This window comes from Rhagoletis pomonella, unplaced genomic scaffold, assembly GCF_013731165.1.
Source record: "Rhagoletis pomonella isolate Grant_MI unplaced genomic scaffold, Rhpom_1.0 Rhpom_scaffold_00006, whole genome shotgun sequence".
In the NCBI taxonomy this organism is placed as follows: domain Eukaryota; kingdom Metazoa; phylum Arthropoda; class Insecta; order Diptera; family Tephritidae; genus Rhagoletis; species Rhagoletis pomonella.
Window position 1 is genome coordinate 43,926,833 of NW_023458560.1, and position 21,375 is coordinate 43,948,207.

At 33.8% G+C, this 21,375-nt stretch overlaps 1 protein-coding gene across 1 annotated transcript in view; it reads right to left on the bottom strand.

Moving 5' to 3' along the window:
- Window positions 1-3,359: 3,359 nt before the first annotated feature.
- LOC118740779 (protein peste) overlaps window positions 3,360-21,375 on the bottom strand; it is a 52,413-nt gene continuing 34,397 nt past the window's right edge. Inside the window, exons 3-7 of the mRNA XM_036472459.1 lie at window positions 8,993-9,301; window positions 8,696-8,911; window positions 7,456-7,759; window positions 4,353-4,632; window positions 3,360-4,284 (exon numbers count right to left, since the gene is read on the bottom strand). Coding sequence (XP_036328352.1) covers window positions 3,852-4,284; window positions 4,353-4,632; window positions 7,456-7,759; window positions 8,696-8,911; window positions 8,993-9,301 — 1,542 coding nt within the window. The 3' untranslated portion in view covers window positions 3,360-3,851. The remainder of the gene's footprint in view (window positions 4,285-4,352; window positions 4,633-7,455; window positions 7,760-8,695; window positions 8,912-8,992; window positions 9,302-21,375) is intronic.

A 21,375-nucleotide genomic window follows, 5' to 3' on the forward strand; every position in this document is an offset into this window, starting at 1 on the left:
TGATATACAAGTGTTTCTGTAAAAAAGAGTTTTCACCACGAAATTTGGCAGGGAGTTTTTTTGTAAGACTTTCGTGCCAGAATAAACAAACAGGGAAATTCTGGCTATGTCGGTTGAAAGCCTTTTGTAAGACAATTTAAAGACAGTAGGCAAGATAGTTTGAAAGATTACGCGAAAGGGTTATAAATAAAAAGCTCTCTTGCCAACTTTCATGGTGAAAAGCTCTTTTAACATAAAGCACTTGTATATAGTTTTGCTCGCGATGTTTTAACAGTCACATTGGCGAAGTTAGCAAAGCATCAGTGTTCCGTTCGAGAAGTCCGAGGTCGAGTTCTCGGGTAGGGAAATTTGTCTATGTTTTTAAATTTAAATTTGGTTTAATTTTTAGATTTTATTGTTTGGAAAATACAACTTTTTTTGTTTTGATTTAATTTAATTTTTAGAAACTTATTTTCTCTCTTTTTTCAATTTAATTTTCTTTTAATTTTTTGGTTTAAAAAGAAACATATTTTTTTAATTTCATTGAGCGAAGCATCGGTATTCCGTTCGGGAGATCCGAAGTCGAGTCCTCGGGCAAGGGAAATTTTTTGTCTTTGTTTTTAAATTTAAATTTCGTTTAAGTGTTATATTTTATTGTTTAAAAAAATATATTTTTAATTTTATTTAATTTTTATTCTTTCTTTTTTTAATAAAATTTTCTTATAATTTTCCGATCATTTGGTTTAAAAAGAAACATATTTTTTTTAATTTCATTTAGTATTTAGAAACTTATTTTCTTATGTTTTTAAATTTAATGATTAGCTCATATTGTTTTAAAAAGGAAAATATTTTCGTAAATTCTAGAAACATATTTTTTCAGCTTTTTGTAATTATTACTTTTGTATTTTTTTATTTAATTTTATTTTAGTTTATAGTTTTTATTGTTTTAAGAGGAAACATATTTTTTCAGTTCAATCAAATTTTTAGAAATTTAGTTTATTATTTTTTATTTTTTTAAATATATATATTTTTTATTTAAATTTCTTTTATTTTTTATTGTTTTACAAAGAAAAAAAAATATATTTTTTCATTTCCTAAGGCGGACTCACCGTTCGTGTCCGGACACTTTTGGTTGGTGATTTTTGCACGTTCTTTTCCCACTCTGTCCCACTGAGAGCGCGACAAAAATGTTCTGAACATTCTCTGGTGGAATAAAATTGATATTGATTTTCTTTCCGAATGACTTGATGATTATGGTTGCGGTTTTCTCTTTTATATGTGTTTAGCTCCGAATTTCAAGTATAATTCCCGCTCAGAACCATAGTTTCTTATGTAGGCAACAATATCAACAGCTCTTCGCTTCAGAACCAAACCAAATGTGCCGAACTAAACGGTGAACCATACTCCGACAAAAAAGTTTTGAGAACAAATAAAAAGTTGTCCGGACACGAACGGTGAGTCCGCCTTAAGACCTTCTCGTTAGCTGATCTTTCAATTAGTCCTTCGAAAGACAGAAAAGATCGTTCAAAGTAGTGGTGAGTTGGCTGTGGTGAGTTGAAAAACAGTTGCCAAAATTTCCCTGAAAATCTCTCTAACTATCTTGCCTACTATTTTTTAATTGTCTTACAGAAGACTTTAAACTACCTCAGCCAGGACCGAACATAACAGTTATTGATGAAAACTGTCATGGGAAAATTCGCTATGGAGGAAATGTTCCACAACTATCAATCGATTTCTTTATTCACCGAGACTAAAATTTGAAAATAAATTTTTATATGCAACTTTTATGGAAAATTAAAAAAAAATATATTTTTGATTTTTATATTATATGTCTTAGATAACTGCTATTGAACTTGATTGACTTTTACTTTTAAAAGTCATCAATATAAATCAGTCACCGAATTTTGTTTTTTAAATCATTCGTATAAAAGTCATTAAAATTTTTCGCAGATAAAAAGTGTTGATTTAATGATTTAAAAAATTAAGGTCAGTCACTGATTTTTATTTATGACTTTTATAAATAAAAGTTTTCGATAATTGCTACCTAAGACATTTAATTTACAAATCAAAAATAACTGTTATTTGCAGATTATTAAGATAAATATCAAAAATAATTGTTATTTTGGATTTATCAAATAAAATTCAGAAATAACGTTTATTTAAGGAGTAATTAAATACAATTCAAAAAACAATTGTTAAGGAGCGATTGTTTTAGTAAAAGTTGTAACTGCTACGGCCCCGGACCTTAGCCAGTATTGCCCTATAAGCGTCCTCTTTCTTTTGTTGAGTTAGATCTCTTGATTACAAGCGCCTACATCAACAGGTACAGAAAACCTCCTTGTAGCTATAAGATACAAAATTTTTTAAGAGGTAATTACTTTTGAAAAAAATTAAAAACACATTTTCATTCTTTATTACAGTTTATTTATGTAATAATCTTTTCTTGTTTCATATTAAAATTTCTTTTGGTTTCTTATTCAGGAAGCTTTCTCGCTTATCACTTTTTGCTGTTCTGTCTCTTCACTTTTCTTGCTTAATGTATAAAAAAAATTTAAATCAGCATAAGAAAATATTAAAATAAAAAACAGATCAGCAATTTATGAACTTAAAAACTAATAATCTTCTTCAATAATTTAATTTAGTTTCCAAATTTCAGGGAATATTTAATAATAATAAATTTTGAATTCAAAATACTTTTTGTTGTTTTCTTAGACTTAAAAACTACAGTGGGAAGTAACTATGTATGTTTATATATGTATACATATGTGATGGTAGTAAGGTTATGGAAAATGAGGAGTAAAGTAGATATGTCGATGAGCTAATGTCACATGCCAAGCCAATGAATTTTATTTTTTATTTAATAACAAATTTTTCATAGAAATAATATTGATAACAAATGATTGAGCAGACTTTTACGATTAAGGAAAGATATCAATAATTTAGAATGCAATAATGTTTACATAATTATGTATGTACATTAGGCTGCATCGTTTTCCATAAAAAACAGGTTCTGTTTTTCTATCAGAAATATAAAAATTATTATATTTTAAAGCTTTCGCCAAACAATTTCGGAAAACTATTAAGATTTACGTGAGCTGGACCTAATTGAAAATACCTCTAAAAATCGAGCCTTTTATCAATAAAATTAGTTTTCAAAGATACGTTTTCTAAAAAATCACCTAAATGATAGAAGACTTTAGCTTAAAATGTCTGCGTAAATATGTATTTATAAAAATTTGTTTCAACGGAATCAAATTACATAATTAAATTTTTGGAGTTATTTTCAAATCGGTCTAGCTCACTTAAATCTTGATATACATATTTCCGAAATATATTTTGGCGGCAGTCTTAAAATATAAAACGTTTTATAATTCCGGTGGAAAAACCGCAATTTTTTTTTTGTGGTGCACCCTAATGTACATATGTATGCATATTTGCATATACATTTCATTTTTTATACACTAGATTGTCATTTGACACTGGATTTCTTTGTAAATTTGTTGCATCATTTCGTTTCTATCTCAGAGCTACAGTGCGTACGCAAATGTTCATGAACCGGTTTTGAATATAAAAATTATTATTTTATAAATTAACCATTACAAGCATCTAGTACAATTACTATTTTACATGGACTTATTTTTAGCAATATTAGATACCATACTACCTAAGAGAATTAAGTATGCACGTTGGTGATTTTTTTTTTTGGATTCTACTGTCTATGAGGCTGCTTGTGTTTTTCATTATTTACAGTTTAGCACAGTTAAATTTAATTCTGTTCGTTTTTTGTTTTTCAATTTAATTGCATATTAACACTAAACAATGGCAGGCGCTCTCTCGCGCTGAGCACTTTATTCATTGCCCTGATGAGCATACTATCTACTTATCACATGAAGCGATGAGGGTGGTGGTGGTGGTGGTGACGGCCGTAGTAAACTTTCGCTTGCCTCCAACATACCTTCGATTCGTACAGCTTCGGAGCTTAATTGACTGTTGTCCAGCAACCTAACGACCTCCTTTTGTGGCTTATGCAAAGGCGTTAACGCAATCGAACGCACTGTTGTGTTCACAATCGGATTGAGTAGAGCGTTTTTACTCTTCGGATCACGACAAACATGTGATATATATTTTGTTGGATACCAACAGATGAGCAAAACCCCAATGGCAAACATAATGCCAGTCGCCACCTGACCCAGTGTAACGATGAGTGGCACCAAAGCGATTTGGCTGGCAATTTCTGGTGTGACGCGCACGCGTTCCTCAGCCCACATAAGCGGTATAAACGTGCGTGGAATGTTATCGAAGGGACTGTAAAGAAAAAAAAGGCAGACAATTAATATCGAACTTTGTCGAACTGCTTTCAACATTCAACTTACGGCATGCCTGGCACGGGTGACATTAGATAGTTTGCCTGAAAGCCACCGCCAACATCCACGGGCACGCCACCATTTGGCTCGAGTGTCATGAAGAACTCATGCTTTGCTGGATCGGGCGAGAGACCTTCAACCGCTTCCAGATAACTAGGATCAGCCTTGTAAAAGTGTGGATAGGATGTGTAAGTCGGTGAATTATATTGGCAGGGCCCTAAATTTATAACGCCCGATTTCTCACACACACCGTTCACGCAAAAACATTTCATTTCCGGATAAAGTGTACCTGTAAACAAAAATGTGAGAAGGTTAAGATTATGTGATACCAGGAGTATAGACTACGATTAAACTATAAAGACTGTGAGTTAAAACTCTAATTAATACTAGGATTTCTGGGTCAAGATATACATTCATTAATTGTTGTTGTCAATCTCATTGAATGCTAGGCCCAGGAAATGTACTGGCTCTTTGATAAGGTTGGTCTAAAGTGGTGGGGGTCGGAGTTTGCAGATGAGTAGGTTTTCGTGTGTATGCAAAGGGATGGTTAGTGTAGTGCGGGACACCTTCATATTTTGGACATCGAGTAACGTTTCACCAGGCAACTCGAGCTCCAAGTGTAGGACAGATGATGGCTGGTCTACAATGACGGCATTCATGGGGCGAGAGTTGATGAATGTATTGATTGACTTTCGATGTGCATATATATGTAACCACGCAAGAGCATTCCGCATAAGTAGAATGACGGCCTTACAAGCCCGACGACCCTAGTCATCGACCGTCAGTCCGAGAGCTGAGTGGAAGCTTAACTGGTAGTTGTCTCGGATACGAAGTCTGACCAGGGACTTAGTTCTGGTACCATGGGGAGCTCATTGCGGTAGGCTTCTTCGAGGAGTATCGTGGTAGCTGTGTTTTAGTATGCAAACGCGGGTAGAGTTGTGTTATGTCTTCACGAGGTGAAGTTAGACCGCAACCAGACGCCGGGCCCACAGTACGGCAGAGGCTATAGATAGGTTTCATGTCCAACCAAGGTGGTTAGTGTGCCCGCCTCACACTGCTGATTGGTACAGAAATGCTTTAATTTCGGGACGCATAGTTTTGATCCGTTGTGCTTCCGGGTCAGCCCGATAGGCAGGTACTCACCGACAGAAACTTATGATGTTCAAGGCCTATTTGAAGTCGGCCTTATTCAGTGTTAGTCGTGTAGATATGTATATGATATAGTTCTGGATGTGTCTAGGCATCAAAAAATTGGCTGGAGGGGTGTCAGTTGTAAACGTGCCGTTCTGAGTTGTTTGAATCCTCATCCACTGCGTATTACTAACCGGCAGTCACACATGAATAAGAGCTTACGGCGATCGAACTTTAGAAGTTTCTCCATTCTGCCTCGAGCAAGTGCCTATTCGGGTGCTCACGTCACTCTACTTAGAACTGCTTGCTAAGCAGGAGCGTTTTGGCCTCACTATGTAAATGGATTTCTGGTGATTTTAGAATGCATCCCGTGGCTGTGAGGAGTACTGTATTATGGCTATCCACGGCTCCTACTTGTCCCCGGTGACCAAACAGGCGCAGCATAGTTTAGAACCTGCCATCTATTTGCCTTGAATGTTGTCGATAACATTTATTTATATTTGCCCCAAGTGCTGCCGGCGAGCGATTTGAGGACTTTGTTGCGGTTTTATACTCTATTGACACTTGCGGTTGTGTGCGCCGAAAAAAGACCTGGTTACTCCGAGGAATTTTTTGGTTGTTCAGTTTCGGAATCGGCTCACCGTCGACGTGAATAGCCATCGGTAGTCTGCCCTCTTTCGTCCAGGTTGTAAAATGGTTGCTGTGGATTTCGTAGGAGAGAGGGTTAGGCTCCTTGCAGCGCAGATGCAGGAAAGTTAGGAAAGGTAAGCGTTTAGTTTTGAGCACAGGTCATCAATTCCATTGCGGGATGCCAATATCGGGCAGTCGTCAGCGTACGATATGATGAAGACTCCCTCTGCTGGTTGAGGGAGTTTTGAAATGTATAAAATGTTTAGTTTTCCTTGGTTTTAACGTTTATATATGACAATAATGTCGGCCGCTGTGGTGTAGTGGTAAGCAGTGCGCGCTTTCACTCCTCAGCACCTGGGTTCAAGTCCTGGTCAAAGCAACATCACAAAAAATATAGAAAAAGGTTTTTTCTTAACAGCGGTCGTCCCTCGGCAGGCAATGGCAAACCTCCGAGTGAATTTCTGCCGTTCGGAATCGGCGTAAAACTGTAGGTCCCTCCGCCTTGTGTAACAACATCAAGGACGCACCCCACAAGTCGGAGGAGAAGCTCGGCCAAACACTAACTAACATATGTGTAAGCGCCAATCTATTATTATTATTATATGAAAATGATCGATGAGAGGGGAGATATCGATGTCTTCTAGTAGCATGGAATGACATACGAGTCAAAAGCCTTCATTGCCTTTCCTCCTCTTCTCAGCAGCATCAAACAGTGCTCAGAAGTTTTAACCCCACCTCCCTATTTCTAAGAACTTTTTCATTATTGGTATTACAACAACAACAGCTATACAAATTTTGATTAGAATTTTCTAGTTCACTATGAAATATTTTCCAGTTGGCAGTGCCTATTAATTTCCAAACAGGGTTTTATTATCCCAGTAGCCCGTTTCTGCAACTTTTCTCTACCGATTATTTCTCTACTGGTAGAGAAAATACGTCACTCTCACCTACTAATTAGCAGTAGAGAACAGGGCGGCGAATTCATATCTCAATTCGCCTTGGTAGAGAATTGTTACAGAAACGAGCTACAGAACACAATGGTTTGGAAATTCACTAATGTGAACCAGCTAAGCAAATCAGCTGTTTGTGACACTTTAGTTTTCGTTTTCGTAAGCGCGGTGTAAGTGAAAAAGTGCTCAATTCAAAAGTGTGTAGAATGTATACAAGAAGGTTATTAAAATAGAAATGCTTGAATATAATACAACATTCATATGTAAATATATTAAAGATAGTGGATATCAAAAAGGAGCGACATCACTCGCGACACTAGGTAAGCGGCGCTTTACTTGCATAACACAGATCACTTGTTGCCTAATCGCTGAATTATCTTTCAAATGCTTATTTAACTTACCATTGTCAAGCGCCCTTTCGGTGGCAGCATATTTATAAGCTGTGATTCCATGAATTTTCACTGTTTCGACATAGTCCAATGGCATTGTGCGGCACAAGTTTTGCAAATACATTTCGACTGTGTCTTTTGGAGTAAGATTTGGTGGGAAAAATTCACCCATCGAACCTCTAATGCGCCCACATTCACCCTCATAGACGCCATTGTGTGTTTTATGATTCCATTCGTAAATTTGACCCATTTTGCGTAGATCATCAGCGCCGGTATAGATATTAAAGTGGCCATCATAAACGGAGCTATCGTTGCGCTGCAAGAAAAATTGGACACAGGTATTTAGAGACTATTCGGAATTTTAGAGACTACTTTTCGGAATTATAGTAACGTTTTCGTGATATTAGAGACTACTTCGGGATTTCATGGATTCGGGATTTTTGAGACTACATACCTCGGGTTTTTCGGGATTTTTTCGAGATGGTCGGGATTATTTCGGGATTTTAAAGACTTTCGGGATTTCCGGACCTATTTCGGAACTTTCGAGCTAATTCAGGATTTTCGGCGATATTTTGTGCTCTTTGAGACTACGCCGGGATTTTTCTTATTTCTTCAATTTTCGGGAATATTACGATATTTTCGGTATTTTCGAGGCTACTTCGCGATTTTTAAGATTTTCGCGATTCACGGAAGCATAACGGGCTTTTCAAGGCTACTTCGGGATTTTCAGAATTATTCCGAGATTGACGGGACTACTTCCATATTTTCAAGTTAATTTATCTGTTTGCTTCGTTGAGCAGAGATAAGATAAGGTAAGTTGGAATGAGGTGAGTTGAAGTGAGGTGAGTTAAGGTGAGTTGAAGTGAGGTGAGGTGAGTTAAGGTGAGTTGAGATGAGGTGAGATGAGGTGAGTTGAGGGTGGGGTGAATTGAGCTGAGGTGAATTGAAGTTAGTTGAGTTGAAGTGAATTGAGATGGGCTGTTAAAATGAGTAAAGATGAGGTGAGTTGAGCTTAGGTAGGTTTGGCGTCTGCTAATTACTGTAATTTATTTTTATTTTTTTACTTTTATATCTATCAACTCCTAAATACCTATGTTTCTTTTAACTGAGTATGTAGACATCTGCAAATATTGAGAATATGCTCAAGTGTGCCCAACATTGCTAGTAACTAAGTAATAATCGTACTACTAATGCTTATTAGTTCATTTATCAGTCTTTCTCCTATAAACAGTCAACAATTGAAAACACTTACCATGTACAGCCAGCCGATACGATCGAATGGCACCACAATATCTTTGACGAATTTCGATGCAAAACTGCCCATTGTTACTAGCGGATCACGATAGCCCGTAAACATCCACTCGTCAGCGGTTTTGGTAACCGTTAAACCTTCCTTGTACATTTTTAAAACATTTGTTAATATACGCTTTTGGATATATGAGCCATTAACGGCTTTCAAGGCAGCACCCTAAAAAAAAGAAGAAAACATAAATTATTTTGGTTCTTACTCAAATTTGTTGCTTGAATAATTTAAGTAATCTATGCTTACATGCGCCACTGTATTGACCGATGTTACCCGATCCGATAGTTTGCCATTACTGTGGGCTTCATCAAAATAAAATGCCGCATATTTGCGAAATGACAAAGAACTATTGCTTTTATGCCACTGAATATCCACTTTATCTGGTTTTTCTCGAAAACGATATGGTCCCAGTTCCTCGAATCGTGGCTTCCTGCCAGAGCCCACATAGAAATCTTCCGGATTTGTCCAATTGAAGAGGTATACATCGAAGTAGAGTGGCAGCGGTGAAACTTTCCAGCCCGCATAAGAAGGCGATTCGGGACTGAGCGCCATTTTCTGCGAAACAATGAGAAAGTGGGAAAGTTTAGTACATACGTGAAATTCCTATAAAGTTTTCCCATTTAACGGGAAATGTTTACAAGGAAGTGGCGGCGAAATAAGTTACGCTAGTCTCTGTAATACTTGGAATCTGCGTTAATTTCGTGTGAACGTGATGTTAACGGTCAACTGGCAAGAAATTAGTTTGAATTGTATTTTTGTACGTACGTACATATGTACATATGTAATAGAAATGAGGAAAATAAATTTTGTATTTGTAATTTTAGTTTAATTAGGTTTTCTAATAAAATTACAATTTTGTTTAAGAATTAGCATTTGAAGATCAATTTATGTTATGATTTCTGATCTGGCGCCGGCAAGACTTATCAGTAGGCCGACAAATTGTAAAAAAAAATAATAATTAAGCTTAGAACTTGTTGATAAGGCTTTTCGATTATGAATACGTGTGTACATATGTATGCACTATTAGCACATGCATATGGATACAAATACCCAGTTGGACTTGGTTGCTTCCAAAATGTACTCTAAATTTTTTCGCAGTTTTTGCTAATTATCTACAAAAAAAAGTGTTTTTTTTTCAACCTTCTACTATATAAGAAATGTGGAAAATTAAATTCTCTACAAATTGGTACTTAACCATTTTTTACGAAAATGAAAAATAAGCTTTCAAATTGCAAAAAAACTCAAAAAACCTAAAATCCAAATTGGCGGAGTGTTGCCATATGAAATTTAGGAGCAAGACTGTGGATCCATGACCTACGTGTCAAACAGAAGTAAACTGCATCAAAAAATCGCTGTTACAATTTTTTTTTAGAAAAAGTCTAATAACTGTATGCTTGCGTTCGTTGACTTATTTGTTTTATATGTATGTATGTGACTTTATATTTATCACCGAAAAATTTTTCGAAAACGGGGAAGTTTTTTTTTTGCGTTTCGCAAATATGTCTATACGAGTTGAGACTGACAAGTTTTTAGCTTAAGGTATTAGAACAGCTGATAGGAATGTATAAACATTTTTTTTTCTTTAATCATAAAGGAGCCCTTTACACAATGAAAATATTCAGTGAGGTTGTTCACGATTGCCTGATTGTCAGGGTATGAGGTTATGTGGTTATATTTTTTATTCAGCTTACAACAATAAAATACCCTGCACAATAATAATTTTTAACCAGATAACCAGGCAAGTGTGAACAGCCTCAGTGTCTTAGTTTTCGAATTGCTCGTCTACTTCACTCGAAAATCTTCGTTCTTGGAGGTTGTTCATCAAATTAGAGAACAGGAAGTAATCGCTGTGGACCAGGTCTGGACTGTATGGTGGGTGGGTGGTTGACTTTTTTAAATCCAGTCTTGACCAGGGCACGCCTTGCAACTCGCGCAGTTTGTACGGTCGCATTGTCTTGCGGAGTCCTCCTTTGGGATCTCCGTTTCTCGATAACCACTTGACGCACTTTTGTCATTCGCATAATAGTCTCCGTTCATTATAGTTTTTTTTAGGTGGATAGTCGATTAAGAGAATACCTTAATAATCTAAATAAAAATGGTAAGCCGTTAGGCAGCGTTTGGACGCGCTGACCTGGGATCATCTTCCAGCCACGTTCTGCCATGATTGAATTATTCTCGGCTCCAATGTTTGATGGTGGCAAATGAAGAGCCAGACTCCACATACACTGTAGACTTCTGCTCTAATAGTTCCGTCGGCGTTTTGTTCTTCTTTGTGAGGAATTTGATGGTAGCTCTGCACTCTAATTTCGTACAATGAAAATCGGATTTTATACGACTAAGGGCCAATATTTAAAATGCATTAAGTTTAATTTTGTATTGTTATTTAAACGCCATTCAACTTTCGTTAAGTTTGAGATAAACTTTATTCAAATATGCCAAACAAGTCGCAATACTGTTGATTGCTCCTTGAAATTGTTGTTGCATTTGTTTGCTTTTTTATATTTTGTACTGAACAGCTGATTGTTTTTCGGCAAAATTGATAAAACATCCTATCTATCAGTCTTGGTTGTTTGGTACAAACACAGCCAATATTGGCTATTTAAGTACAGATCAAATGTATGATCTGAAAATGATTTAAATAGGCCATCTGAAATTGGGCCTAAGGATATTAGCAATTAGTGACACGCAGGACAAGACATTAATGACACTTAACGGTAACTATACTTAGGCTCAAAACTTTTCAGTCTCCCCTCGTATGTATGCATGTATTTGTGGTTATCAATTTCGTGGACTTATGACGGTAGGTAATACTTCCTCGTATTTATGGGCTGTGTGCGCGTCAGATTCCAAAAAAAGGGTTTTGCGCTTGAGGTTTTTTCAGTTTTAACGCCTTAAAAAGTGATTGCCGTTAATAAAGTTCCAATAGAACTCGATATAGGATAGATTTAAGCAAAATATGAAAAGTTATTAAAAATTTGCCCTATATAGCTTTTTCTGTAAAGTAATGATTTAATATCTTTACTTTTTTATTTTCTCGAGTTTTGCCTTTATTTGAATCAACTAAGTAAATATCACTCATAGAATACTAAAACGTTAATAATTTGAAAATAAATTCCTGTACATATATGAAGCTCTTATGACTCATCAAAGTAACACGAACACTAAATAACTAACAAAAAGCAATGACGAAAATTCAAGTGTTTTTTTTTTTATGACCAACGTAATAAGATAAGATATACTGCAAGTTTAAATTACAAAACAAACAATAATAGAAAACTAAAATCGAGCATAAATTAACAAAAAAAGATATACAGGGTCATGCGAGAAACGCTCAATATCCATCCAAAGAGGGTTTCGATGCATTTTTGTGACACACGTACAGTTGATCTTATGACTGAAAACCCACGGTTGGTAGAGTACGTCGATCTAAACAGCTTTATATTATCAAAACAAACAACCCTTGACTGGGTAAAACCCGAGTCATTCCAGTACTTAGAACCGGCTGTCGCACAACCATTGGACCTATCGTTGTACCGATGAGTGAGCCATAAACAACATTAATCGAGCGTCATTGGAGTTCAACCACCATCCATCGCAGACGAAGAGATTCAGCTGCCTCGAGAGACCCGCTTAGCTATGGCTTAATTATGGTGTGAATACTGCAGTCGACTGAACTTGTTCTTCTGCAGACTCGACCGCGTCTTACCAAACATATGTCCGGCTTGTGACCGTAGCCCGCACGACACCAACCACCTCTTCACGTGCCCCCATTCACACTCAGCTAATACCCCTCTCACTTTGGTCCGACTCTGTCAAAATACGTGTCACGTTTCATAGGGCTGCCGTTGGTTAGCTGAGCTTGATTTAGTTAGCGGATTTATTCAGGGGTTTGTAGTGTTGCGCCAACAACAACAACAACCGAAATCCAACATCGCAAACGAGGATAATAGTTAAATATTGTTGAATTAGTATCAGCAGCAATGAAAAAAAAATGCATTTTACTTAATTTTAGGATCAAATGACAAGCAAAGCCTGCCTATAAGATTTGAATACATAGTCACAGTGTCATGATCTCTGCTGATTGTTATTGAAAATTTATTAAGGAATTTTTTCTTTTTGCCAAAACCACGCCGAAATGTACGTACTTTCGGCAGTGAGGAGACAAAAGTTCACATATTACCACGCTTGTTATGCTAGAGTTGCCATGTAAATTCCAAGATATAACCATGTATCTGAAAAAACTACAATGAAGCTTATTTTTTGTTGCAAGATTATTGCAAATAGGGAGTGTACAAAATCAAACCATAAATTTTGATTGATTTGAAATAAATGACATAATCACTAATTCAGTCGAATTTCTGATTACAAATTCTATGATAAGAGGGCCCACATGTGTCACTCAGTCACTGAAGTCAGTTAAATTGCACAGTCATTATGTTGTGCGTTTTTAATTGTTTTTTTCTTTCAGCCGTTAAAGGGCGAACATGCGTTGTAATTTTGCAAGGTAATTCTGGCTAAGATAGTTGAAAGACTTTTGTTTTATTCTGGCGCGAAAACCTTAGAAAAAAAAGTTGCTTTACCAAATTTCATGGTCGCAATGGCCGAGTGAATAAACCACTGGCATGTCGTTCGAGAGACGCGAGGTTCAGGCGGCGAAATTTTTTTTGTTGTTAATTTTTAGATTTTATTGCTTTGCAAAGAAAAATATACATATTTTTATTACATTACATTTTTGGTAACTTATTTTATTTTTAACTAGCAAATATCCGGCGAGCTTCACTGCGCCTTTGTGTTGTTTGATACCCGTATTGTAATATTTCGTTTATTTTATCGATTTAATTAAATACAAATTTTCAAACAGATGGCAACCCTCCTAAAAATATTTTCGTAAGTAAGCTTTCCTAAACCTCTTCAGTTTGATACCCATATTGCAATATTTAATTTATCTTATCAATTAAATTAGATTAAAATTTTCAAACATGTGGCAACCTCCACAAAAATATTTTCAGCTAAAAGCCTGCTTAAACCTCTTCTTTTGACAACCATATTGCAATATTTCTTTTATCTAAAGAATTTACTAAAACTGCAATTTTCAAACAGGTGGCAACTCTCTTATTTTTTTTTCTTTCTATATTTTAAGTTAGACCTCTCGGTGAAAACTGGATTCAATTTCATGCATTAGTTTTCGAGTGATGCGCGTAAAAACATACAGACAGACAAAAATTCTAAAAATTGTTGATTTGGCTTCTATTGCTCAAATAAATACCCCCATATAAATTTTTCTTTAATATCTATAGCGTACAGACATCGGCCTGTTACAATTTTATTGTATGTAAAGATTCTGCTTGTTTTTTGAATTTAAATTTTAGATTTTATTGTTTTAAGAAGAAAAATATTTTTTTAGTTTCATTTGAGTTTAGAACCTTATATTTTTCCTTCTTTTTTAATTATATTTTTTTATCTTAATGTATTTTAATTTTCACTCAATTATTAGACTTTATTGTTTAAAAAAAAAATATTTTTATATTTAATCTTAACTAACTTATTTAATGCCAAATAAGAAGAAGACGAACTTATTTAATATTTTGAACTTTAATTTTTGAATTACTTTTTTTTAATTCTTATTACTTTTAGGAAAAATACATTTTTATTTTAATATTGTTATTGAGCTTTGCACCACGATTATGTTTATTAGGAAAAATGGAAAAAGCAACAAAGTCTAAGCTTTTTCGTTTAATTTTTAAGAACTTGTTTATTTTTTTTTAATATTTTTTCTTGTATAATTAAATTTTATTTAAATTTTTGGATTTTGATGTATTAAAAAGAAACACCCTTGAGAAAAAGAATTATCGGAATCGGTTAACGTGGTCCAAAGTTATGTGGTAATATACACAAAAAAAAAAAATAATAATCCGATGAATTGATAACCTCCTTCTTTTTTGAACAAACAGAATAACAGATCTTTCAATTAGTCTTTCGAAAGACAAAAGATTTCAAGATAAATAGTTGCCAGAATTGACAATTGTTTTACAAAAGATTTTTCTCTTTCGAAAGACTGTGGTAAGTTGAGACACCGTTTTCATAATTGTCCTGTTAAACTTTAAACGCAGCCTATCACTAGGGATGGCAGCGATTAATCATTTGATTAAATTAACCGATTATTTTTATCCAATTTACGATTTAATTGTACCATAGTTTTTGTTTCATTAATCGATTAACTGTAAAATAATCGTAAAAATATTTTCAAGAAATATGAATTCTGTAGATGTCCTAAAATCTCACAACAGCCGCAAGAATTGCTCAAGTTATGGGCATACAAGGGTGTAAATAGTTGTGTAAGTAAGCCCATTGTAAAGGCTACAAAGCTAAGTGTGGCAACGTTAAAGGCCCTATACACGCATTGCTAGAAGGTGGTTCTAAATAAACCGTATGTAGGCAAGTTGGTCAACCTTGAGGAAATGAAAACTGTTTACCCAAATCTTTACGGTCTTTCGAAAAAATACAGTCATTTAGTTGATGCCTCGGTGCCTGCTGAGCGTCTTTTTTCAAAAACTTGTGGTAGAGTCTCCGAGAAACAGAACTGCTTAACAACAAAACGATTATCAAACTTTTGTTTTTACAAAAATGGTTAAATAATAAATGTAAGAAAGTGCCTTTAAAAATTCGATTAATCGATTAATTCTCAATAATAGCAATTAATTTGTTTTGGCTTGTGATTAATCATATGATTAATAATCGATAAATTTATTTTATTTTTTGTCATCCCTACCTAACAATATCCTCTGAAAATATGAAAACTAAAATTAAGTAGCCTTGGCGAACGTATTTTTTGTATTAAAATGTTGAGCGCTCTTACTCCACAACCACAGGCTAAAGTTTATTGCTGCCCAGCTAGAATTTTGACGGACAGATATGAGCCATATGAAAACAAATATTTGTGTGTGGGCAGCAGCATTAATCTTGAATTATCTAAAAGAGAACGGCTTCTTAGTTTGATTTAAAACCAAAATTTTATCGATGTTACCACCAACGCGCTTTCTTTTAAATGAAAATACGGTTGTCAAACTATCAGATTGACAGCAATAGATATCAGGAAATAAGCTCTCATATTATTTAAGTATATTGCTCTTTATGAGCAATGAGCGGCCACCATTGGCAATTTATATTCTTACATATGTACATATGTATCAATATATAAACTATAGCGTTTGAAGATGTTAGGTTAATTTAGAACGAAGGTTATTATTTTAGGTACTCGTATTATAATGAGGCTATTTACCTTGAAGTACTCGTAAATAATCAGATTGTCTACCTTATCGAATTCAGTTAAGTACCCTGGAATTTTGCATATTTTGGAGAGCCGATTAAACGCATTTTGCATTATTATATAAGTGCTGGTATAATTGCTAAAGACAGCCAAGTAGGAGCACTTACTACTCAAATGCTTTGATCTTTTATAACTTTAATTTCTTTTGGACACCCTTTTAACCTGCCATTCGACAGGAGCATTTCCGTAACACAAACCCCATTTAAACAAAGCTTTTTGTTGGTTCAAACTTTTTTAATGCCTATAGTGCCGTTTTCTCAAGTAACTTGAAAAATGTATCTGTCTTTTAAATAATTTTTTTGAGATTAAAATTTGTCTTAAAAGTGCAGATAAATTTCAAAAGCTACTTGTGAAAACAGCCCTTAAAAATTAATATTTTTTCTATAAGTAAACGTGAAGCAACTAAGAAATATGTAACTAACAATAAGTCTGAAGTTAGAATTAGATGCCGGTTTAACCATTTTGATACACTGTTGACTATTGACGGAAGAATTTTTTTTTATTACATGCTCAAATGGGAAATAAACAAGACTTATGGGTGATAAATAAATACACTCGTATAAATTGTTATCGTAAGAATTATTTTGCAGGTGTTCAAAGAGATAATGCATAGTCTAAAAGCACCATTTTTGTATGTATTACTCAGGTACGTTTATACATAAGGGCAGTCCAAAAATGCATGTGAAAAAAGTAAAGTCGGAATTTGAATGCTCTCCCCCTAGGATTGTTCTGTACCGAAAAAAATATACGCTTGTTTTTTTTTTTAATCTTGAAACCAAAAACTATTTAGAGATCGCCTAAAGCGTGCAAACTTTTCAATGTATTTTATATGTGGAAAATCAATACTTTTTGATCAGAAAATTCAGTTTCTCTCTCTCTGTGACCTCCAACAATAATGCCCAATAGTTTATTTTATAATTTTATATTATATACTAACGATTTTTTATGGGTCACCGTATTGCATTTTTTGGTTACTATTAAAAAATGGTTACTAAATATGTAATTGGGTATTATTATTGGAAGTCTCTTGAAGAGAAACCGAGTTTTCCGATAGAAAACTTTTGATTTTCAAGAATTCTATACCATTTCTAAGAAAAAATTGTTTTTTCCCCATATAAAATACATGGAAAACGCTTTGAGCGACCTCTAAATTATTTTGATCTCAAAATTAAAAAGGGGTATATTTTTTTTTATATAGAACAATCCTTTACTTATTTCGGACCACCCTATTGTACATACATACATATGTACATACATATGAAAGTATTTAATTTAAGCCAAATAAATAAACAAATTTTGCACATTTTGAGAATAGCACAATACACATTTATACTTAGTATTAGGCGATTAAATTTTATGATAGTATTGATGACAAAAATTTTACATTTTAGGCAATTAAAATGCGTAGGCATACACTCATGCACACAAGAGCTAATACAAAATTCAAAATTACGTTGTTTATTTAATTATTTTTAATAATTTTCATTTAAAACATACTTCGTTTCATTTCACAAAAATTAATAAAAATTAAAAAAAAATTGGCATCAAAATTTCAATTTTTCAATTTTTAGTCAGAAGTGCAAGTTTCAAGCCCCAAAAATTACAGTTGGTTTTAGAACTTTTTTTGAAGGTGTTGCACATTTATTTATAAAAAAAAATTTGTTCCAAAAACTTTATGAATGCAAGTTTCAAACTTTGTATAAAACTAAAAAGATTCACAAATTTCCATCAAAATTTCAAATTTCTTTCTTTGAATTTTTAGAATCAGGATGCCCATTAATGTTTTTCCATATAACGCATGCTCGCCTTTTCTTTTAAACCGAAAAAATTAGTATTAGTAAATAAATGTCACACTTTTGTAAGGTAAAAAAGGCAAGGGGAGATGGTTGCCCTGAAAATCAGATGGTTGCTTAAAACGACAAATGCTTGATAATACAATCCACCAAATGCGATAAGTCCCTGTAGCGGATGCGCGCCATGTACCTTAAATATACAAAACGTGTTTACCATTAAAACCTAATTTATATCATGCATTTTCGAAAATTTTAAAATTTACTTAATACATGTGTAGATACATACTCGAAGGCATAAATAACAACACACTTTTTGCTCCTTAACCCTTTTTGTGAAACGGCAATAATAATGGCTTCAAAAAATAAATAAAAAATCATTTGCAAATCCCAAAATATTAAGGGCATATGTACATACTCACATACATACATACATGTACATATATACATATTTGCCAAATCTCCCAGTCGGCAAAATGACGCTTTCAGGGAGGACTTTTGCAATAACACCATCTCTTTGGAAGCTGTTTTAGGGAAGATCTGCCAATAGCGCTGCCATTCGAGGGCAGACGACAAGATTTGCTTCTTCACGGCAACGAAAGTCGTTCGTAATGGAACTATTCCGGAGGTACATATGTATATATCGTCGCCTGGATGAAAAATTGTCGTAAGTGCCATTTTTACGATTTTTAGTTATAGATGCTGTTATATGTATATTTTAAAATAAAATCTTTCGATTGGTGTATCCGTTTTTGGATATTTCCCTTAGTCTCCGAGATATTGATTAAAATTTTGATTGGAAATTTAGTACAAATTGAGTTAATAATGTAGTCATACCAAACTAATCAAGATAATTCAAATGGCGTTATCCATTGAGTAAAAAGTATCGTTAATTTGGTAAAAAAAAAAATTTCATGTACATACCATTTTATCGTACATGTAACATACAAAGTGGCTGCAAAATTGTTGAAAAATGTAGCGCACGACAAAATTTGTTTCCACAGAAAATCCTTCATAAACACAAGAACAATTAACAAAAAAAAATTAATTAAGTTAAGAATTCCGTGATCTAGTCACATCGCGTAGTGCCGCCTAAGTGGGCAACAATCGAAAAATTTCGTTGTCTGCAATGTGAACGTGCTTGGTATTTTTGTAAAGGTAATTTATCAACTAAAAAGAATTAAGCAGAAATATCTCTATAAAATAAATTATATGCCGCCAGGAAGCCACTATATTCGACAAATACTAATACTATACTAAAAATTTTAATAAGAGCGCAGCCATGAGTCAGCTCTTCTTTGAAATAAAATGTTGGTTTGACGTTTTTTTATTTCCACATAGATAGTAGAGTGCAAGAATAAAAATTTTGGAATAAAATTAAACACAGGGTGTCCCTGTGGTATTCCAGAAATTTATTTTTTAATCAAACTTTCAAAAAATTCTAAATTTTAATGGAATGAATAAAAAATATATATAAAAATATGTCATTTTTTATAATTTTATTAAATAGCTGTACTATTTTTTGGCTTTAGAAAGAAGATAAAATGCGTTTTTTGCTCTTGCATAGAATAATTTTTTTCGTTTTTTTTTTTCAGTGCCATCAGATCTGTACGATTCGGCCTATTTTCAAAAATGAAGTGTCGGATTAAAAAGAATTACCCGCAGACAATAGAGGTTGATTTCTTTTTAAAGAGTTGCCACCTTTTAAAAAATTAAATTGAAATTTTTAATAAGTTAAATGAATTATTAAGGGATTGGTGTCAATCGAAATATGTATGAAAAACGTTTATTTCTTAACCACATGTAGAGGATTGCCACCTGTTCAAAAGAATCAAATTCCATTTGAATTAAAGGAATTAGGTAATGGAAGTAGATAGATATCACCATTTGGGAGTCAGACGAAAGAGGTTTAAGAAGGTTTTAGCTTTCAAATATTACGAGGAGGATTGCCACTTGTTTGTAAAGTCAAATTTATTTAAACTAAAATAATAATTGTGTTAAACCAACGGTTTACGATATCGTATTTGCTATTTTCTTACAAATACTTACATTGTCAATCAGTGATTTTTTTTGATTAGATTCCTTTTAAATTACTGGACTCTTAAATTGACTTAGGAATGTTTTTACTCTTCACTTATTGCTTGCTAAATATGTTAAATTTTTTCTTTCTCCTGATACCCATATTGATATACATATTTCAGTTACCGTATTCCTTTAATTAAAGTGAGTTTGTTTCTTTTGAACATGTGGCAACCCGTTTACGTGTCGTGTAGAACTAAAGCATTTTCAAACCCATTTCAATTGATACCCATAATGTAGTTATTAAATAATTTTAATATAATTTGTAACAAGTGGCAACTCGTTTCAAAAAAATAAAACTTTATTGCACATCTACAGGCCAAGTCTTGTCGTTTGACAACTCACTTTTGAAAATAGAAGGAACTATATATACATACCTATATAAATTTCCCAAGAACCCGAATTTTCAACTTCAAACTGCATTGACAGTGAAAGTACGAAAGTTTTTCAATTCAGCATTTTTGAATTCAGCGTCTTCTATTTAACTAACGAGCTAATTTTCATTTAAATCCGTCCATAATTCTATTTTTGCCCACATTTTATATGGAAGGAAAGCACTGTGCATCGTCGCGTTTTAGAGAAATTGAATTCCAAACTTCAATCGTGATTTCCCAAAATCTGCCGGAAGTAACACATGACAATCTTTACAGTCTCGCTTCTAGTTAAGAAATCTTGTCGGCCTGTGTTATTATTTTTTAATTTTGCTCACTGGGATGTAGTGTATGTATGTATATGTATGCATGTGTATATACGCAAAATGCTTCTCTTTGTTAAAATTTTCAAGTTACCTCGTTGAGACTACTAAATTTTACGACAACTTGACTTAAAAAATGTTGTAATATGTATGTATGCACATAAAGATTTTCTTTTCTGTTACTTTTAGGATTATTGTAAAGTCATTAAGCAAATTAATTTTAATTGCATACACACTCACAAGAAAGTGGAACTCTGTGCAGCACTTTTTGGCTGCTCCCATTTCATTAATTTCCACTGTAATTTTTTTTCGATCGAAGGTTGTCGAAAGTTGCTATTTATCAGCTTATTGTGGTGATAAGCTTTAGCAAGTTATACAAGGTTTATGGCAAGTGAGGAACGTTGAATATCTGTTTTAACGAACCAAGGAATTATTTTCTATTAGGGGCTTCACATTGGCTCATTAAATTATAAGTCTGATGGAAGTTTATCTTCTTTGCATGAAAAGCAAAACTAACACCATGCATTAAATTTACATCAGTTTTACATCAGGTATGTTCAGGCTTTCGTGGAAATGGTCTTGGATTTGCAATTGGAATTGCATTAGCAAATTTTATGCTTGCATTTTATTGTTGTGAATTTACAAATGCACCGAATATGCAAATGCAAGAACATCGTGTGAACAGCCTTAATGTGTTTTCAGATTTAGTAAAATTTCATCTCTCATCAGATGATTGACA